Here is an 18,693-nt window from a genome sequence, read left to right as displayed (position 1 = left end):
TATTGTATAATTCCACTGTTTTTCTTACTGTAAATAATTTCACAGCATCCCTGCTGTAAAGAAAACATACAGTTTTTAATTGGCAACTCTGCTGTCAATATAATGCTGTATATTACAGGGAAAGGTTTTACAGTGTAAAGTAGACACATGCTATAGGCCAGAATAATTACTCAATTTGCCCATTGACTAAGAGAGAGGACATATGCCAGTCATTAAGATTGTATGTGTGAAGTCATCGTGTAGTACTCCTCTGTGACTTGATCATTCATTCATACTTACTTACAAACACCCATCATCAAGTAGTGCATAAGCCATACATAGTCTACACATAGCAGTCAAAACATTAGTTGGAAAATATTTCAAAATAATGTGACATTTTAAACGCCGGTGTTGGATTACAAATGCATTGTAGGCTTTTTAGTTAATGACATAAGATGATGTTGTATTTTAAGGGAAGTGTCTTGCTAGTTGCTCCACTACGTGGCGTCTTTAAGCAGAACGAGTTAATAAAAGGGCTATTCCACGTGCATGTAGATAGATTTCTGGGATGCAGGATAGGAAATCAAGCTATAGGTTCACAGAGAACAGCTGATCTTATGGTAAGGTGTTTAACATTCCTTGTCACTAACATCTGTAGTTGTGGTTGCTAGACATACTGAACACGGATGTGTGGGGACGTTTGAGGAGGTTTCGCCAAGTGGATGTGTGGAGATGTGCCTTTGAAATGCTAATGCTAGATACATATTCATCACAGATATTGCATTTCATGTCATAAACGACTATGATCGATATAGAGTGTGGATGGAAGAGCAAAGAAAACCTCAACCAATGACTCCAGAGATCCCCACCCTTGAGTTTTAGGGGACCAAAAATTACACTTCTAGGCCACAGCCAAGGCAGGACCATGAACCGGCAAACATAATCATTACAATTACAACTCAATGTATCCTCCTACAACGTGGGGTCCAACTTTATCAGAACTCTTCACGTGTTCATCATGCTGAAAAATAAACATTACAGTTATTCCACAATGATGGGAAATACATGGTAACTAGTGTCATAATTATTTTACAATTTAGTAATTTTGCATACGCATTTACCCAGAGCGACAGTAGTGAGTGCATACATTTCTCGTACTGGCCCCGCGTGCGATTCAAACAACTCTGGCATTGTAAGTGCCATGCTCTACCAACTGGGCCACACAGGAATCATAAAACATACTGTACTTTACAGTATCAGTTTCTAGGATGCCATTCAAGAACTACGCAGCACCGTCATCTTTTCAAATGTTTCAAATTAGCTTCTCACAGCTGGGTTTCATGAACTGCTTAAGTTAAGTTTTAAAGAAACAGCTCTTTGTGTTAGCTTGCAGACGGGCACAGTAAAGTGAAAAGACACTTCCTTCTTCTCCCTCAACATTTACTCACTGTAACCACTGGTATTCCCTATAAATGAACATCCTCTCCACTGAGTCAGATCAGGACACATCAAGTTCTTTAATGATATCTGATGTACGACACACAACAGTCAATCACAACTTGTCGATGTGGTCATCCTTTTGATGACCTTGCGCTTTGTGATGCTGCTATAAACGGTCTATTACAGTAATCTTATGGCAAGCCCCAATGATGATAACAGAGACAGAGGTTTTGCAAGGCAGTGCACTAACTGACACATCCCAGTCCCACATCCCACAATCCATATAAGGAGCATGGGCAATTCCATTCCCACACAGTTCATCATTATGATTACACGGAAACATTGTTGTGTATTTTTTTGGAAAGCCAACCTCCTCCCACAGCTTTCCCTACAGGGATGTGAAAGACCAGGCATAACTCATCAACTTGGTTTGCTCCAGTGTGACTAATGCATTGTAACATGCAAACTCAGGTTGATACTTCAATGTGTCATGTTTCCTCTCCTCCAGGGACAGATTTAGCCTATGCACATGCACACAAGTGCATACAAGGTCTCTCTGCCTCTTCTCTCTCTCCATTTTACTTTCTCTCACCCCAACAGGCCTCTTAGCAACAGAAGACTTCTTAAGCATCCTACTTCAAGGACACAAGGCAGACTAAATAAAATATGTAACAGCATTCTAGAGCCTCTTAACTTCATCCCAATTGTAATTACCCAGCTGCTCACAAACAGATGTTTAGTAGCAATAAGCTCAGATGCACCCTTCAATCTTAGCTTTAGTAGAACACACACCAGGGTGGTTTGCAATTGTCAGTCAGGGTGGTTTGCAATTATGGTCTGCAATATATGCCAAATGAGCCAAGTAGGAGCATGCTACCAGGGGATGAAACATAAACCATGTGGATTGTATCAGCACATATGGGTATACAGGGCAGTTCAAAATAAAGTCTACATTTTCTATGAGATTTCATATATTTTTATATAAGCCAGACACTTTAACACAATAAATCAAATCAAATTTTATTTGTCACATAAACATGGTTAGCAGATGTTAATGCGAGTGTAGCGAAATGCTTGTGCTTCTAGTTCCGACAATGCAGTAATAACCAACGAGTAATCTAGCTAACAATTCCAAAACTACTACCTTATACACATAAGTGTAAAGGGATAAAGAATATGTACATAAAGATATATGCAGTAGATGGTATCGAGTACAGTATATACATATGAGATTAGTATGTAAACAAAGTGGCATAGTTTAAAGTGGCTAGTGATACATGTATTACATAAAGATGCAGTAGATGATATAGAGTACAGTATATACGTATACATATGAGATTAATAATGTAGGGTATGTAAACATTATATTAAGTAGCATTGTTTAAAGTGGCTAGTGATATATTTTACATCAATTCCCATCAATTCCCATTATTAAAGTGGCTGGAGTTGAGTCAGTGTGTTGGCAGCAGCCACTCAATGTTAGTGGTGGCTGTTTAACAGTCTGATGGCCTTGAGATAGAAGCTGTTTTTCAGTCTCTCGGTCCCAGCTTTGATGCACCTGTACTTACCTCGCCTTCTGGATGATAGCGGGGTGAACAGGCAGCGGCTCGGGTGGTTGTTGTCCTTGATGATCTTTATGGCCTTCCTGTGACATTGGGTGGTGTAGGTGTCCTGGAGGGCAGGTAGTTTGCCCCCGGTGATGCGTTGTGCAGACCTCACTACCCTCTGGAGAGCCTTACGGTTGTGGGCGGAGCAGTTGCCGTACCAGGCGGTGATACAGCCCGACAGGATGCTCTCGATTGTGCATCTGTAGAAGTTTGTGAGTGCTTTTGGTGACAAGCCGAATTTGCTGCTGCGCCTTCTTCACGATGCTGTCTGTGTGGGTGGACCAATTCAGTTTGTCTGTGATGTGTACGCCGAGGAACTTAAAACTTACTACCCTCTCCACTACTGTTCCATCGATGTGGATAGAGGGGTGTTCCCTCTGCTGTTTCCTGAAGTCCACAATCATCTCCTTAGTTTTGTTGACATTGAGTGTGAAGTTACTTTCCTGACACCACACTCCGAGGGCCCTCACCTCCTCCCTGTAGGCCGTCTCGTCGTAGTTGGTAATCAAAGCCTACCACTGTTGTGTCGTCCGCAAACTTGATGATTGAGTTGGAGGCGTGCGTGGCCACGCAGTCGTGGGTGAACAGGGAGTACAGGAGAGGGCTCAGAACACACCCTTGTGGGGCCCCAGTGTTGAGGATCAGCGGGGTGGAGATGTTGTTACCTACCCTCACCACCTGGGGGCGGCCCGTCAGGAAGTCCAGTACCCAGTTGCACAGGGCGGGGTCGAGACCCAGGGTCTCGAGCTTGATGACGAGTTTGGAGGGTACTATGGTGTTAAATGCTGAGCTCTAGTCGATGAACAGCACTCTCACATAGGTATTCCTCTTGTCCAGACAGGGTGGACACTATGCAACTCAATCCTTTTAGATTTAATGAACGAAACCCAAAATCTTGCAGCATACTCCAAGCAGAATAGGAATAATGAAAGATGGACAATGTAGCCTTTGTGTTTATTTCTTACGATTTGCAAACAAAGTGAAGTGAACACGGCTTCCCAGTGTCCTCCCTATTGATGGAATGGTAAATAGTTCACAGCCAATTCCCACTTCAGATTAGCAGGAAAATGGCTAAATTGACCTCTATCTAGACTCATTCTCCTCCCTCCCCTTTTCATCCATCCCATGTCCAACTGCATACCTGATGGGACTGTAAAGGCTGCAGGATTAGATTTCACAGCTGTAATATAATTGTGCTTCTATGGCAACCATTGAATTATTCCTCAGGCAGATGGCAATCTGAATCTTTTCAGCAAACAATGTCAGAGCACGGAAGTGGATCATTCATATAACAACCCTGGGCAACCATGGGCGTGTTCTGTATGTGTTCAAGTGTATGAACCTAGTGAACAGAAACAGCAGTGATACCATTACTCTCAAGATAATAAAAACAAGTGATTCATTCAACTACACATTTATTTAACATACTCTGTGGTGTCAAATTGGTGCTGATAAAGAAAAGGAGATGAAGAGATACTCATGCATGGATTTAGCCAATGGGTCAGCCTTACTGAATGTGGTCACTGGTTACTTGAGTCAAGATGAGGAAGTACATAAGCTTAGTACATAGGTTCAGTCAATGCTAAACCATTTTGAGTGAACTTAAACCAATAGTAACTCAAGATTCTAATAATCTAAACTAGGACTTCTGCTAAATTATTTAAATTAGCCCTTCCTTCCTCTTCCTTGTAAGAGTAGACACAGTATATTGACTGCTGTGGAGATACCAAACCGTTTGGTAAAATGTTTTGTCCAATCAAAAGCATAAAGAGTAATGTTGTTACTCCAGGGGAATAGTACACATTTGTAAAGGTCCACGTTACACACAAAATACACATACAGTATAAACTATGCCATTTCTTTGAAATGTCTGTCTTTAACTAAATTGCAATTAAGCAAAAGCCAAACCTGCAAAACACTGTTATTGAAGTGATTACCTACTACCCGGAATGTGAATCAGAACATGGAAAAAAGTAATCATGAAATTAATCATCTACATTTGAGCAACACGTATCTAATCCCATCCCACATACCTCCAGGTGTGGAAAAAACCCAATATATTATTCATCGACTTCTGGATGAAGCATCTGTTTATCAGTCTAAAATGATCTAGCTTTATTTTCGTCATTTGATCAGGGATAGAACTGAAGGACATTACAGCACTAATATTGTGAATGAATAACATCTATAATTAATGCGTGAGAATACTGATTAATTGCAATGCTCGCCCTATGTCACATATTTCACCAATTACTGCCAAATGTACCTCAGAGTCTATTTGCTGTTATACAGGCTAATAGGGTTGTCACATTAAACAGAGAAAGTGGGGGAAAAAATAATTTTGTCAGCCACCAATTGTTGCAAGTTCTCCCACTTAAAAAGATAAGAGAGGCCTGTAATATTCATCAGACGTACACTTCAACTATGACAGACAAAATGAGGAAAAAAATCCAGAAAATCACATTGTAGGATTTTTTTATGAATTTATTTGCAAATTATGGTGGAAAATAAGTATTTGGTCACCTACAAACAAGCAAGATTTCTGGCTCTCACAGACCTGCAACTGCTTCTTTAAGAGGCTCCTCTGTCCTCCACTCGTTACCTCTATTAATGGCACCTGTTTGAACTTGTTATCAGTATAAAAGACACCTGTCCACAACCTCAAACAGTCACACTCCAAACTCCACTATGGCCAAGACCAAAGAGCTGTCAAAGGACACCAGAAACACAATTGTAGACCTGCACCAGGCTGGGAAGACTGAATCTGCAATAGGTAAGCAGCTCGGTTTGAAGAAATCAACTGTGGGAGCAATTATTAGGAAATAGAAGACATACAAGACCACTGATAATCTCCCTCGATCTGGGGCTCCACGCAAGATCTCACCCTGTGGGGTCAAAATTATCACAAGAACGGTGAGCAAAAATCCCAAAACCACACGGGGGGGATCTAGTGAATGACCTGCAGAGAGCTGGGCCCAAAGCAACAAAGCCTACCATCAGTAACACACTACACCGCCAACGGCTCAGAACCTGTGGTGCCAGACGTGTCCCTCTGCTTAAGCCAGTACATGTCCAGGCCCGTCTGAAGTTTGCTAGAAAGCATTTGGATGATCCAGAAGAAGATTGGGAGAATGTCATATAGTCAGATGAAACCAAAATAGAATGTTTTGGTAAGAACTCAACTCGTCGTGTTTGGAGGACAAAGATTGCTGAGTTGCATCCAAAGAACACCATACCTACTGTGAAGCATGGGGGTGGAAACATCATGCTTTGGGGCTGTTTTTCTGCAAAGGGACCAGGACGACTGATCCGTGTAAAGGAAAGAATGAATGGGGCCATGTATCGTGAGATTTTGAGTGAAAACCTCCTTCCATCCATAAGGGCATTGAAGATGAAACGTGTCTGGGTCTTTCAGCATGACAATGATCCCAAACACACTGCCCGGGCAACGAAGGAGTGGCTTCGTAAGAAGCATTTCAAGGTCCTGGAGTGGCTTAGCCAGTCTCCAGATCTCAACCCCATAGAAAATATTTGGAGGGAGTTGAAAGTCCGTGTTGCCTAGTATCAGCCCCAAAACATCACTGCTCTAGAGGAGATCTGCATGGAGGAATGGGCCAAAATAACAGCAACAGTGTGTGAAAACCTTGTGAAGAATTACAGAAAACGTTTGACCTCTGTCATTGCCAACAAAGGGTATATAACAAAGTATTGAGAAACTTTTGTTATTGACCAAATACTTATTTTCCACCATAATTTGGAAATAAATTCATTAAAAATCCTATAATGAGATTTTCTGGATTTTATTTCTAATTTTGTCTGTCATAGTTGAAGTGTACCTATGATAAATTACAGGCCTCTCTCATCTTTTTTAAGTGGGAGAACTTGCACAATTGGTGGCTGACTAAATACTTTTTTGAGCCACTGTATCCATTCAATGGTGTGCCTTTGTTAAGATTATCTGATTTTAGAAAGGTATGTAAACAAATCACAGCACACATTCAATCAATCCAGTCCCCCAGAATCCTAAAGCCCAGCTCTGTGGAGTGTACGGCTTAAAGTGGTCCTATGGATAGATACTCCAATCTCCGCTGTGGAGCTTTGCAGCTCCCTCAGGGTTATCTTTGGTCTCTTTGTTGCCTCTCTGATTAATGCCCTCTTTGCCTGGCCCTCTCTTGGTAGGTTTGTTGTGGTGCCATATTCTTTCCTTTTCTTAATAATGGATTTAATGGTGCTCCATGGGATGTTCAAAATTTCTCTTATTTTTTTTATAACTCAACCCTTATCTGTGCTTCTCCACAAGTTTGTCCCTGACCTGTTTGGAGGGCTTCTTGGTCTTCATGGTGCCACATGCTTGGTGGTTCCTCTTGCTTAGTGGTGTTGCAGACTCTGGGGCCTTTCAGAACAGGTGTATATATACTGAGATCATGTGACAGATCATGTGACACTTAGATTGGACACAGGTGGACTTTATTGAACTAATTATGTGACTTCTGAAGGAAATTGGTTGCACCAGATCTTATTTGGGAGCTTCATTACAAAGGGGGTGAATACATATGCACGCACCACTTTTCTGTTAGAAAAATAATATTTTAAACAAGTTATTTTTTCCCCATTTCACATCACCAATTTGGACTATTTTGTGTATGTCCATTACTTGAAATCCAAATAAAAATCAATTTAAATTACAGGTTGTAATAGAACAAAGTAGGAAAAACGCCAAGGGGGATGAATACTTTTGCAAGGCACTATAGCAATAGCAAGCAAGGGATAAGAACGTTGCCAGCCAGTATGGCAATGGAACATTTAGAATGAACGACTGAGTCATGTTCATATACACAGAACAAAAAGACTGAACGACTGGGTCGGTTTCTGGCAACCGAACCAATGGAATGAACGACCAGACGGATTGGGTAGCAACCCTACATTTGTGTCGGGACTATATCTTGTGTGAAGGATGAAATAGTATGAATAAATTCAGCAAAATAAAGTTTTTAATTAAAATATGTCAATCATTATTTTAACATGTTGGTAACCCATTATATAAAAGTGATAATTCCCGAGAGGCCGATGTTTGGAGGATATATTGGCACTGGTTTGCAGGCCTGAGATGAACACCCATGCCAATATATCTTCCAAACACTGGCTTCTCAGGCGTTATCACTTATGTATACAATGGGTGGGTCTAATCCTGAACGTTAATTGGTTAAAACCACATTCTAGCCGGTGCCTATTCCACAAATTTCCACTGGCTAAAGCTATTACTGAAATGCCTATTTACTCTGTTCCATCTGACTGCGAAATCCACTGTCTATCAATCCAGCAAGACAATTTATAAAGTTGAGCTCCACTGTAAAAAGCATCTATCCATTATCTCCCATTTCTTTTAGACTAGCCATTTGTTTTCAATAGCAGAGATTTGTATAAACCTTGCTGTCTGTTGCTCTGACATTTGCAACATTGTTTCAATATTGAAATTCAACCTCCAGCTGTCCCATAGTAAAGAAGATGTAGGGGTTGGGAGTCGGCACGAGAAATACAGGCAGGCAGCTTTTATCAGCCAGTCGAAATCACGAATCAGCATAGTTTTTATGGCTATATACAAATAAATGTCAATAGAAAACAGGTAAAACGAAACGAAATGCAGCTAGTTTGCAGTCTACCCAGCTTCGGTTTGACGTGAGTAAATTAGCTGTGTTGTTGGCTAGCTCCTCTGAAGAACAGTATCCTGATGAGAGCACATTTTCTATGCCAGGTGAAATATCGCATCATTAGCTAATTATGAATGTCTCCAAATAAATGTCACTAGAAATAAATGTCTCCAAATAACCATTGCAATATAACATTTATTACGAAACGTTTGGGTCACGTCCATAGCTATAGAACAAAAATACTTAACGACCAGCCTGGCTTGGGTAGCAACCCTAGATTTGTGTCGGGGATATATCTTGTGGAAGGATGAAATGGCATGAATAAATTCATCAAAATAACGTTTTTTAATGAAAATATGTCAATCATTATGTTAATATAACCCGTTGTATAAAAGTGATAATGGTCTCGAAGGTGGTGTTTGGAGGATATATTGGCATGGTTTGCCAGCCCTTGTAGAAACCCATGTCAATAGATAACATATCTACTGCATCCCTACCAATTACAATATCGAGCAATTTCTTAGATACACAGCTAGAATATCTACTTTTAAAAGATGCACATGTCTCATACAGCATCTATCATTGAAGGTGGTCAAGGGTGAACCACAGTTGTGACATTAGGCAACCTGCTGCTGTATTGGGGAGCCTACAAATAAATATCCAATGTGTATCTGCTCCTCGCCCCTGCCTAATTCCGTCTAAACCGGGTGGGCTAACCTCAACACCCTGTCCTTCGTGACGGTGTAAGATACTGCGGGTGAATATGAGCTTCTGAAGGCTCAGAAAAGTGCCATTTAAACAGGTTTAGATCCACGGTGATCAAACGTTATCAATGAATGCATTCGTGAACATTCTTGGTGGTCGGTCGCAAGAGGAACGGGTTTGCTCTACGTACTGTAGTGTAGACGTCGCCAACCTCGTATCATGCCAATTTAAGGAACTCGAATTATTCATCTTGCATTCAAAGCTAGCACACAATATGCCTGCTGCATGGACAATATGAGAATAGATGTTTTGATATCTGCCATATAGAAATGCGCTCGGCCTATTCACAGGTCTCGTTGACACGGATTGAATTGTAAAACATGATTGGTTGGGTAGGCTATATCGGTTCGGTCTACATTAGAGAGCTATCTCAGAACTGATTTTTTGTTTGTTCACTAGGCTCAGGCTACCATTTGAATAGAAGTGGCATCATCAAAGCAGATACATTCTTACCGTAGAGATGTAGGAAATGTGATCTCGCAGCGTCTTGATGAATGATATGGTTTATTGGCTGAGAAAAAAAGCTCAGTGTTTTTTTATTCGCTGGTGTTAATGAGAAGTGGATATGAAAACGAAGACTATCTTCCATGCCGCAAACCTCTTACGAAAATATTAATCTTGCTGCCCTGCCAATGATGCCGTTGTACAAAAGTCGCTATGAGCGAAGTAGGCCTGGTCCGTCCCAAGGGGCGCATAGTCTACATGAATCTACATCAGGCAGGTAGGAGTGAGCATCACTGGAGAGCGGCGCATCATCTACACCCCTCAATTCGTAATGATGATAGCTGCTGGACGTTCCATGATAATAATTGTCTCTATGATCCTCTGTTTTTCCTGTAAACACGCCTACGTATTGAAATTAAAGTGACATCGCACAAGTAGGATACTAGCATAAGTGTAATAGGCCTAATATGTATATAATAAACAGGCACTTGGCACATAAAGTGAAGAGAATTAAAGTCAGATGATTTCCCGGTAGCCTAAATATGTCGTTTTTGTTTTATGTTTAGGCCTTTCTAAGGTGTTTAGCCTACAACGACTAATTCCTGAACATAGGCTACCCACTTAATTATTAGTCTACACCGTTTTATTGAAAGGTTGATTCACGTTTTGTTCGAGATTCACACAATAATTACGGTAGGCTATCAACAGAGCCATCTGTTGGTAAGAGAGAGCAAACAGCCTACAACACACACAAACAATGGATATCCAACAGTGTCTCGGGCCTAGGGAGGTGAATAGTGATGGGTATTCCGGCTCTTTTGGCTCCAAAACGGCTCTATAAAATAAAATATGTTTTGTATTGTTTCAAGTCAGTTTGCGATAGTTTGACTATGATTGGTGTTAAAACAATTCTAATTCAATTATTATATTAAATCATACTTAACCACAATGTATTTAAAAATGCATTGGTTTGTTATGAAAAAGAATGCTATTAAACATTTGCATTTAGAGTATAACTTTTGAATGTATATAAACAAAGTGCATATAAATCTAACCATTCAAAACGAATACAATCTGAACAGCATAATAGAAAAAGAAAACAAGTTGCAAAACTGCAGCATCCCCATTAAACTGGTCCCTCTTTTCTCTCTCTTCTTTATTGCCATGTTATAACCAGCAGCACACAGCAATGCTGACCAGATTGAGCTTTTATGAGAGATTTGCATTCAGAAATGCAAGCTGCCTCACTTTCGAGGGGCTGATGCGGTTTCTTCTCCCAGTAATTATTTATTCCATTTTTGAGAAGACCCTCTCAGAGGGAACAGATGTGGCCACTATGCAGAGTCTCCCTGTCATGACTTTAGTAAGCCGTGGGTAGACAGAGGCCTTGTTCTTCCACTAGCTCAGATCCTGCTGAGGGATTCCTTCGTGCTGCATCCCCAGTTACTCTCTCGTCAAACAGCATCTGCTCCATCTGATCTCTCTTCTTCCTGGTGCCTGAGCCAGCTGACCGCTGGGGCTGTCCCTCCCTGCTGCCTGCTGCTGAGGTTATTCTTTGAAGAGCCTCATCAATCGCTCTGGCAACACTGAAGGCTAACTTCTTAAACCTGGGGTCAAGTGCAGCGGTTTCTGATAGCACGTGATTATGTTCCATTCTGTGGAACTTTCTGTCTATTGATGAACATAGGGTCTCCATCAACTCTGTCACATGTCCTGTGGTTACATTTGCTTCTCTCTGGTGGCTAGCTGTGATTTGCTGCAGTCCCTTCCAGGAGTACCATTTTTGAGTCTGTCACATAGCTGAAAATAGAGAACAGTAACTTATTAGTTCAGGTTAGTTCTTGTCTACTGATACTACATTCTCATCTACTGCTCATATACATATATAATACTGGATTAAATAGTGATGTAGTAATAACTGCTTACTGTACTTCTCTCCACTGATCTACACAGTGACCTGCTCAAAGGGTTCCATAACTCTGCATACCTCCTCCACCACCTCCCATTGCTCTTGGGTCAGAGCATCATCAGGTGCATTGACAATGGCCAGGGTAGAGATGATGGCATCCTTTGACTCAAGAAACCGCTTCAACATATAACATGTTGAATTCCACCTTGTAGTGCAGTCTTGTTTAGGCCTCAGCTCAGGCATCCCCGTCTGGCATTGTGTAGACTTTAGTTTTTCAGCACCTTCTGTGCTCCTGTGGAAGTTTTCCACAGCTGCTTTCACTTTGTCCACAGTGGGCTTCATCACCTTCAGAGCATCTCATACAATCAGGTTGATTGTGTGGGCAAGACATGGATGATAGGTCCATTTAAACATGTATGGCTTTGGTTATGTTAGCTGCATTGTCGCTAACACAACAGACCACTTTTCCATCTACTTGCCATTCTCTGGCCACTCTCAACAGTTCCTCTGCCATGTTCTCTGAGGTGTGTTTGTCACTAAACTCAAAGCAGTCTAGAAGACAGTTAGACATCGAAAAATCTTCAATGAAGTGACATGTAACCGACATGTAAGAAGTGGTTACTCTTGATGACCAGCAGTCAGTGGTAAGGAAAACTGCAGTAGCGTTTTGGACTCTTTCCCGCACTGAAGCCTTTGTGGTCTGATACAGTTGTGGAATAAGTGATTTTGAAAGGTTATTCCTGCTTGGAATTGTGTACATTGGATTTAGACTATTGCCATAATTTCTAAAACCTCTGTCCTCCACGATCGAAAATGGCTGGAAAATGGTGGCAATCGTTTTAGCCAATGCAATATCAATTTGGCCTTGTTTTGCTACAGATATAGACTTTGGCATACACTCGTCCGTAGAAGGCTGCGTTGCTGTGGGTCGCGGAGTAGGTCTACCTGACCGAGTGGATATGCTAGCTCCACCACTATCACTAGCAGGCCCACTAGTTTATCGAAGCTACAGCTAGCTTCATAGTTGGGTGCACAGTTTGCATATACCGGTGTAGGTTGTGCATAGAACTGGCTTTATATGAGATTTTGTTTTGGCAAATTCTACACTGTGCTCTAATATTGTCTACATTATGAAAATGTATCCAAATGCTACTGTGCATCCGACTCATTTTCCAGCTGTTGTTTTCACAGCTGTCCTTCCTCTCTCCTCGGCTGCTAAGTGTGTGACTGTGAGTGAGTTGGCTCGACCCTCCCTCACGCATCTTTGGTTCATTGGTTGACACTGCGTGTCTGATTGACAGGAACAACAGGTGAGGCTGTGTTAGTCTGAGCAGACAGTCAGAATGAATTTTCTTCGCATATCTTTTAAAATAATTCGCTAAACCTCAACATCTAAATACTCTCCTGCAACCCACCTCACCCAATGTAGCGTGGATCTGCTTTTTTTTCTAAATTATCTATATTTACTTCGGATCTGGAATCCCTCAACTGAATCTAGCCAGCTAACTACCAGCTATCAGCCAGCAAACCATTGCCAGCGGTCATCAGCTAACCTTCAGCTCGAATAGCTCGCGCCAGTTCGAACAACGTCTCTGTCGACACGGCCCCCCGCCGCACCTGCACGACTGGTCTGCCAACGAATACTCCATCCGCTGTGCCTGCAACCGGCCTCCGTCTGAGCAGATCCCCCCTACCACCCCCGGGCTACTAACTTTAAACGCTGTGCCGCCCGCGTGCTAGCATCGTGGTGGCTTTCCTGTTCCATCTACTGCTGTCCCCTGGACACTATGATCACTTGGCTACATAGCTGATGCCTGCTGGACTGTCCATTAATCACGGTACTCCATTCTGTTTATTTATGTTTTATCTGACGGCCCCAGCCGCGAACTCAGGCTATGTGTGTAGTTAATCCGACCCTCTCTGCCTAGTCATCGCCATTTTACCTGCTGTTGTTGTGTTAGCTGACTAGCTTTTGTTGTTTCACCTGTTGTTTTAGCAAACTCTCCCATTCAAGATCTGCAATTAATTTATGCCTTGCTGTATGTCTCTCTCAAATATCAATATGCCTTGTATACTGTTTTTCAGGTTAGTTATCATTGTTTTAGTTTACAATGGAGCCCCTAGTTCCACACCTCTGATACCTCCTTTGTCCCACCTCCCACACATGCGGTGACCTCACCCATTATAACCAGCATGTCCAGATATACAACCTCTCTTATCATCACCCAGTACCTGGGCTTACCTCCGCTGTACCCGCACCCCACCATACTCCAATCTGCACATTATGCCCTGAATATATTCTAACACGCCCATAAATCTGCTCCTTTTATTCCTTGTCCCCAACGCTCTAGGCGACCAGTTTTGATAGTCTTTAGCCGGACCCTCATCCTACTCCTCCTCTGTTCCTTGGGTCATGTGGAGGTAAACCCAGGCCCTGCATGTCCCCAGGCACCCTCATTTGTTGACTTCTGTGATCGAAAAAGCCTTGGTTTCATGCATGTCAACATCAGAAGCCTCCTCCCTAAGTTTGTTTTACTCACTGCTTTAGCACGCTCTGCCAACCCTGATGTTCTTGCCGTGTCTGAATCCTGGCTTAGGAAGGCCACCAAAAATTCTGAGATTTCCATACCCAACTATAACACTTTCCGTCAATATAGAACTGCCAAAGGGGGAGGAGTTGCAATCTACTGCAGAGATAGCCTGCAAAGTTCTGTCATACTTTCCAGGTCTATGCCCAAACAGTTCGAACTTCTAATTAAAAAAAATGTATCTCTCCAGAAATAAGTCTCTCACTGTTGCCGCCTGCTACCGACCCCCCTCAGCTCCCAGCTGTGCCCTGGACACCATCTGTGAATTGATCGCCCTCCATCTAGCTTCAGAGTTTGTTCTGTTAGGTGACCTAAACTGGGATATGCTTAACACCCCGGCAGTCCTACAATCTAAGCTAGATGCCCTCAATCTCACACAAATCATCAAGGAACCCACCAGGTACAACCCTAAATTCGTAAACATGGGCACCCTAATTGACATTATCCTGACCAACTTGCCCTCCAAATACACCTCTGCTGTCTTCAATCAGGATCTCAGCGATCACTGCCTCATTGCCTGTATCCGCTACAGGTCCGCGGTCAAACGACCACCCCTCATCACTATCAAACGCTCCCTAAAACACTTCTGCGAGAAGGCCTTTCTAATCGACCTGGCCTGGGTATCCTGGAAGGAAATTGACCTCATCCCGTCAGTTGAGGATGCCTGGTCATTCTTTAAAAGTAACTTCCTCACCATCTTAGATAAGCATGCTCCGTTCAAAAAATGCAGAACTAAGAACAGATATAGCCCTTGGTTCACTCCAGACCTGACTGCCCTCGACCAGCACAAAAACATCCTGTCGCGGACTGCAAAAGCCTCTGTAAAGTCTGACAATTATACCTAAGAACCTGTGTGTGGAAAAATATGAATGTACGTCTACGTCCTTTGAAGACTGAGAAAAATACATTGGCGCACGGGGAACATGTCAATTTTGAGAAAATAGCAGATAAAGATAAGCTAATGCAAGTGTACTTTCCATAAATATGACAATTTATGTCACATTAATTCAACTCTTATTCATATATCACTTCTAAACTGACAAATAAACATAAAATATACATTTTACAAATACATTTTCACATGTAATGCATTTGTTTCAAGCCTTAAAGCATATGCTTTGAGGACTGGTCTGTTGGACAAATATGCAGTTTTGGGCAAATTATCATATCACTTTGCTCAATTTGTCACATACAAGGACTTTGTATGGCTGTTGAAATGTGCAGAATATTAATCAGCAATTCCTGCCCCATATGTAAGGCCCTCTTTGAGTTTCTGGTGCCGCTTTACTTTCTTGACCATGTCAAGGGACCTGGGCCTACACTTGGCACGCTACGTACATTGAAGCAGCATCAGCTCTCTCAACTCACAGAATCCCTGGTTGGTGGGGTCTATGGTCATTTTCAGTCCAGTGTTTCGACGCAGACAGAGATGGCCACCTCGCTTCTCGTTCCTAGGAAACTATGCAGTATTTAGTTTTTTTATATATTATTTCTTATAATGTTACCCCAGAAAATCTTAGGTTTTATTACATACAGTCGGGAGGAACTATTGGATATAAGAGCAACGTCAACTCACCAACATTACGACCAGGAATACGACTTTCCCGAAGTAGATTCTCTGTTTGGCCTACCACCCAGCACAATGGATCAGATCCCAGCTGGCGACCCAAAACAACGGCGCCGTAGAAGGGGCAGACGGAGCGGTCTTCTGGTCAGGCTCCGTAGACGGGCACATGCGCACCGCTCCTGAGCATACTACTCGCCAATGTCTAGTCTCTTGACAACAAGGTAGATGAAATCCGAGCAAGGGTAGCATTCCAATGAGATATCAGAGACTGTAACGTTCTTTGCTTCACGGAAACATGGCTCACTCGAGACACGCTATCGGAGTTGGTACAGCCACCTGGTTTCTTCACACATCGCGCCGACAGAATCAAGCATCTCTCTGGTAAGAAGAAGGGCGGAGTGTATGCCTTATGGTTAACGAGACGTGGTGTGATCATAACAACATACAGGAACTCAAGTCCTTTTGTTCAACTGACTTAGAATTCCTCACAATCAAATGCCGACTGCATTATCTACCAAGAGAATTCTCTTCGATCATAATCACAGTCATGTATATTCCCCCCCAAGCAGACACATCGATGGCCCTGAAAGAACTTGATTCGACTCTATGTAAACTGGAAACCACATATCCTGAGGCTGCATTTATTGTAGCTGGGGATTTTAACAAGGCTAATCTGAAAACAAGGCTCCCCAAATTCTATCAGCATATCGATTGTGCTACCAGGGCTGGCAAAATCCTAGACCATTGTTATTCTAACTTCAGTGATGCATATACGGCCCTCGCTACCCTCCCTTTGGAAAAGCTGATCACAACTCCATTTTGTTGCTCCCAGCCGATAGACAGAAACTAAAACAGGAAGCTCCCGTGCTCAGGTCTGTTCAACGCTGGTCCGACCAATCGGGTTCCACGCTTCAAGATTGCTTCGATCACGTGGACTGGGATATGTTCCGCATTGTGGCGAACAACAACATTGACGAATATGCTGATTCAGTGAGCAAGTTTATTAGCAAGTGCATCGGTGATGTTGTACCCACAGCGTCTATTAAAACATTCCCCAACCAGAATCCGTGGCTTGATGGCAGCATTCGCGCAAAACTGAAAGCCCGAACCATTGCTTTTAATCAGGGCAAGCTTACTGGAAACATGACCGAATAAAAACAGTGTAGCTATTCCCTCCGCAAGGCAATCAAACAAGCTAAACGTCAGTATAGAGACAAAGTAGAGTCGCAATTCAACGGCTCAGACATGAGAGGTATGTGGCAGGGTCTACAGTCAATCACGGACTACAAAAGAAAAACCAGCCCCGTCGCGGACCACGATGTCTTGCTCCCAGACAGACTAAGCAACTTTTTTGCTCGCTTTGAGGACAAATACACAACATGTAATTGATGGAATTGGAACCAGGTGTGATGGAAGACAAAACAAAACCAATGGAAAATGAAAAGTGGATTAGTGATGGCTAGAATGTCGGTGACTTCGACCGCCGAACGCCACCCGAGCAAGGAGGGTGACCAACTTCGGTGGAAGTCGTGACAGCGGTTGAAGTCCTACATGAAACATGCTATCAAGAACGACATTTATGGTAGGTGTGGTTGACAGAGTTTGGATAAAATGATACAAAAAGTATTTACATACATTATTGACAATTTGTTTGTACATTTAATGTAATGTAATGTAATGTTTATGTCCAATGGGGACGATGAGCACCAATACGTTTTATCTATAATTTATACTTAGTATTTATCTTCATATGACAAGGATTAAAAAGGATTTGCCAGTAGATTGTCGACTCGATTCATGATTATGACTGCGAACTAAGATTTTGAAAGTATGATGTTGACATGATCAGTCCAATCAAAGCTACTGTAGATATAATGTGATTTGACGTAGTGTCCCCATGAGTGACAGAACATTGAGCCAATCACAGTGCAACGCTCAGTATTTTCTGCTGACTTGCCCCACCACCACCACCACAGAAAGCCAGAGCTAGGCTGAAACAGCTGCATTTTGGAGCTGTCTTACTGAAGAAAACAAAAAAAGAGACCATGTTTGTATGTAGCTTTATTAACTCAATTATATATTTTTGACATTGTTTGCAAACTGATATGTGACATGTATTATTACCAAAATAGCATGCAAAACAGGAAAGCCCCCCAAACATGTGGGCCTCAAAGCCCCACCTGCCTTGAATGACGGGTAGCAACTGGCTAGAAAGGATATGGCTGAGACATGATGTTGCCAAATCACAATCTGCTCAAACGAGTAGAGAGTAGAGAACTGAGCAATATGTAATCAACCAAACATTAGTTTATACACACGTTGCAAAACAACCAACACATTGTTTTCAGTGTGGGGCATAACGTGTAGCCTACACACTTTAATAGTTAATAGCAATGTGAAAGTTTGTATGTAGGAAAACAGAGCTGTACAGTCACATGATGATGGAGGTTTTATGATAAAAACGTTTATCACACACGGGCACATACACTTTATTTATGTAGGCTACGTATCACAGGCAGACCCGGTGTGGTGAGAACTCGATCAGTTGGAATAAGGAGATTTAAGCATTTATTTCAAAGAGCACTCCATAATCCACAGACCAGTGGGCAGAGCTAGGCATGTTGGACTGGGGCACGTTTTCATACAAAGAAAAAAACTCTTATTTTACAATGGGTCCGCCGTGATTCTGTGTAGCCTAATTATGCTAATATATTTGAGACCATTGTATTGCTGTGTTCATTTCTTC

The 18,693-nt window shown here is 42.2% G+C and overlaps 1 protein-coding gene across 2 annotated transcripts in view; it reads right to left on the bottom strand.

Annotated features, from left to right (window-relative positions):
* The window catches only part of LOC115113209 (receptor-type tyrosine-protein phosphatase epsilon-like), a 64,510-nt gene extending 54,288 nt beyond the window's left edge, over nucleotides 1–10,222 (bottom strand). Inside the window, exon 1 of one of the 2 annotated variants that reach the window (XM_029640589.2) lies at nucleotides 9,893–10,222. In XM_029640589.2, the coding sequence (XP_029496449.2) occupies nucleotides 9,893–10,028 (136 nt within the window). In that variant the 5' untranslated portion in view covers nucleotides 10,029–10,222. The remainder of the gene's footprint in view (nucleotides 1–9,892) is intronic. The other variant, XM_029640587.2, reaches the window with a different exon arrangement.
* Nucleotides 10,223–18,693: the final 8,471 nt, after the last annotated feature.

The sequence above is a fragment of the Oncorhynchus nerka genome, linkage group LG28, assembly GCF_034236695.1.
Source record: "Oncorhynchus nerka isolate Pitt River linkage group LG28, Oner_Uvic_2.0, whole genome shotgun sequence".
NCBI lineage: Eukaryota > Metazoa > Chordata > Actinopteri > Salmoniformes > Salmonidae > Oncorhynchus > Oncorhynchus nerka.
Note: the sequence above shows the minus strand (reverse complement) of the source record. Positions and strands in the feature narration are given on the sequence as shown.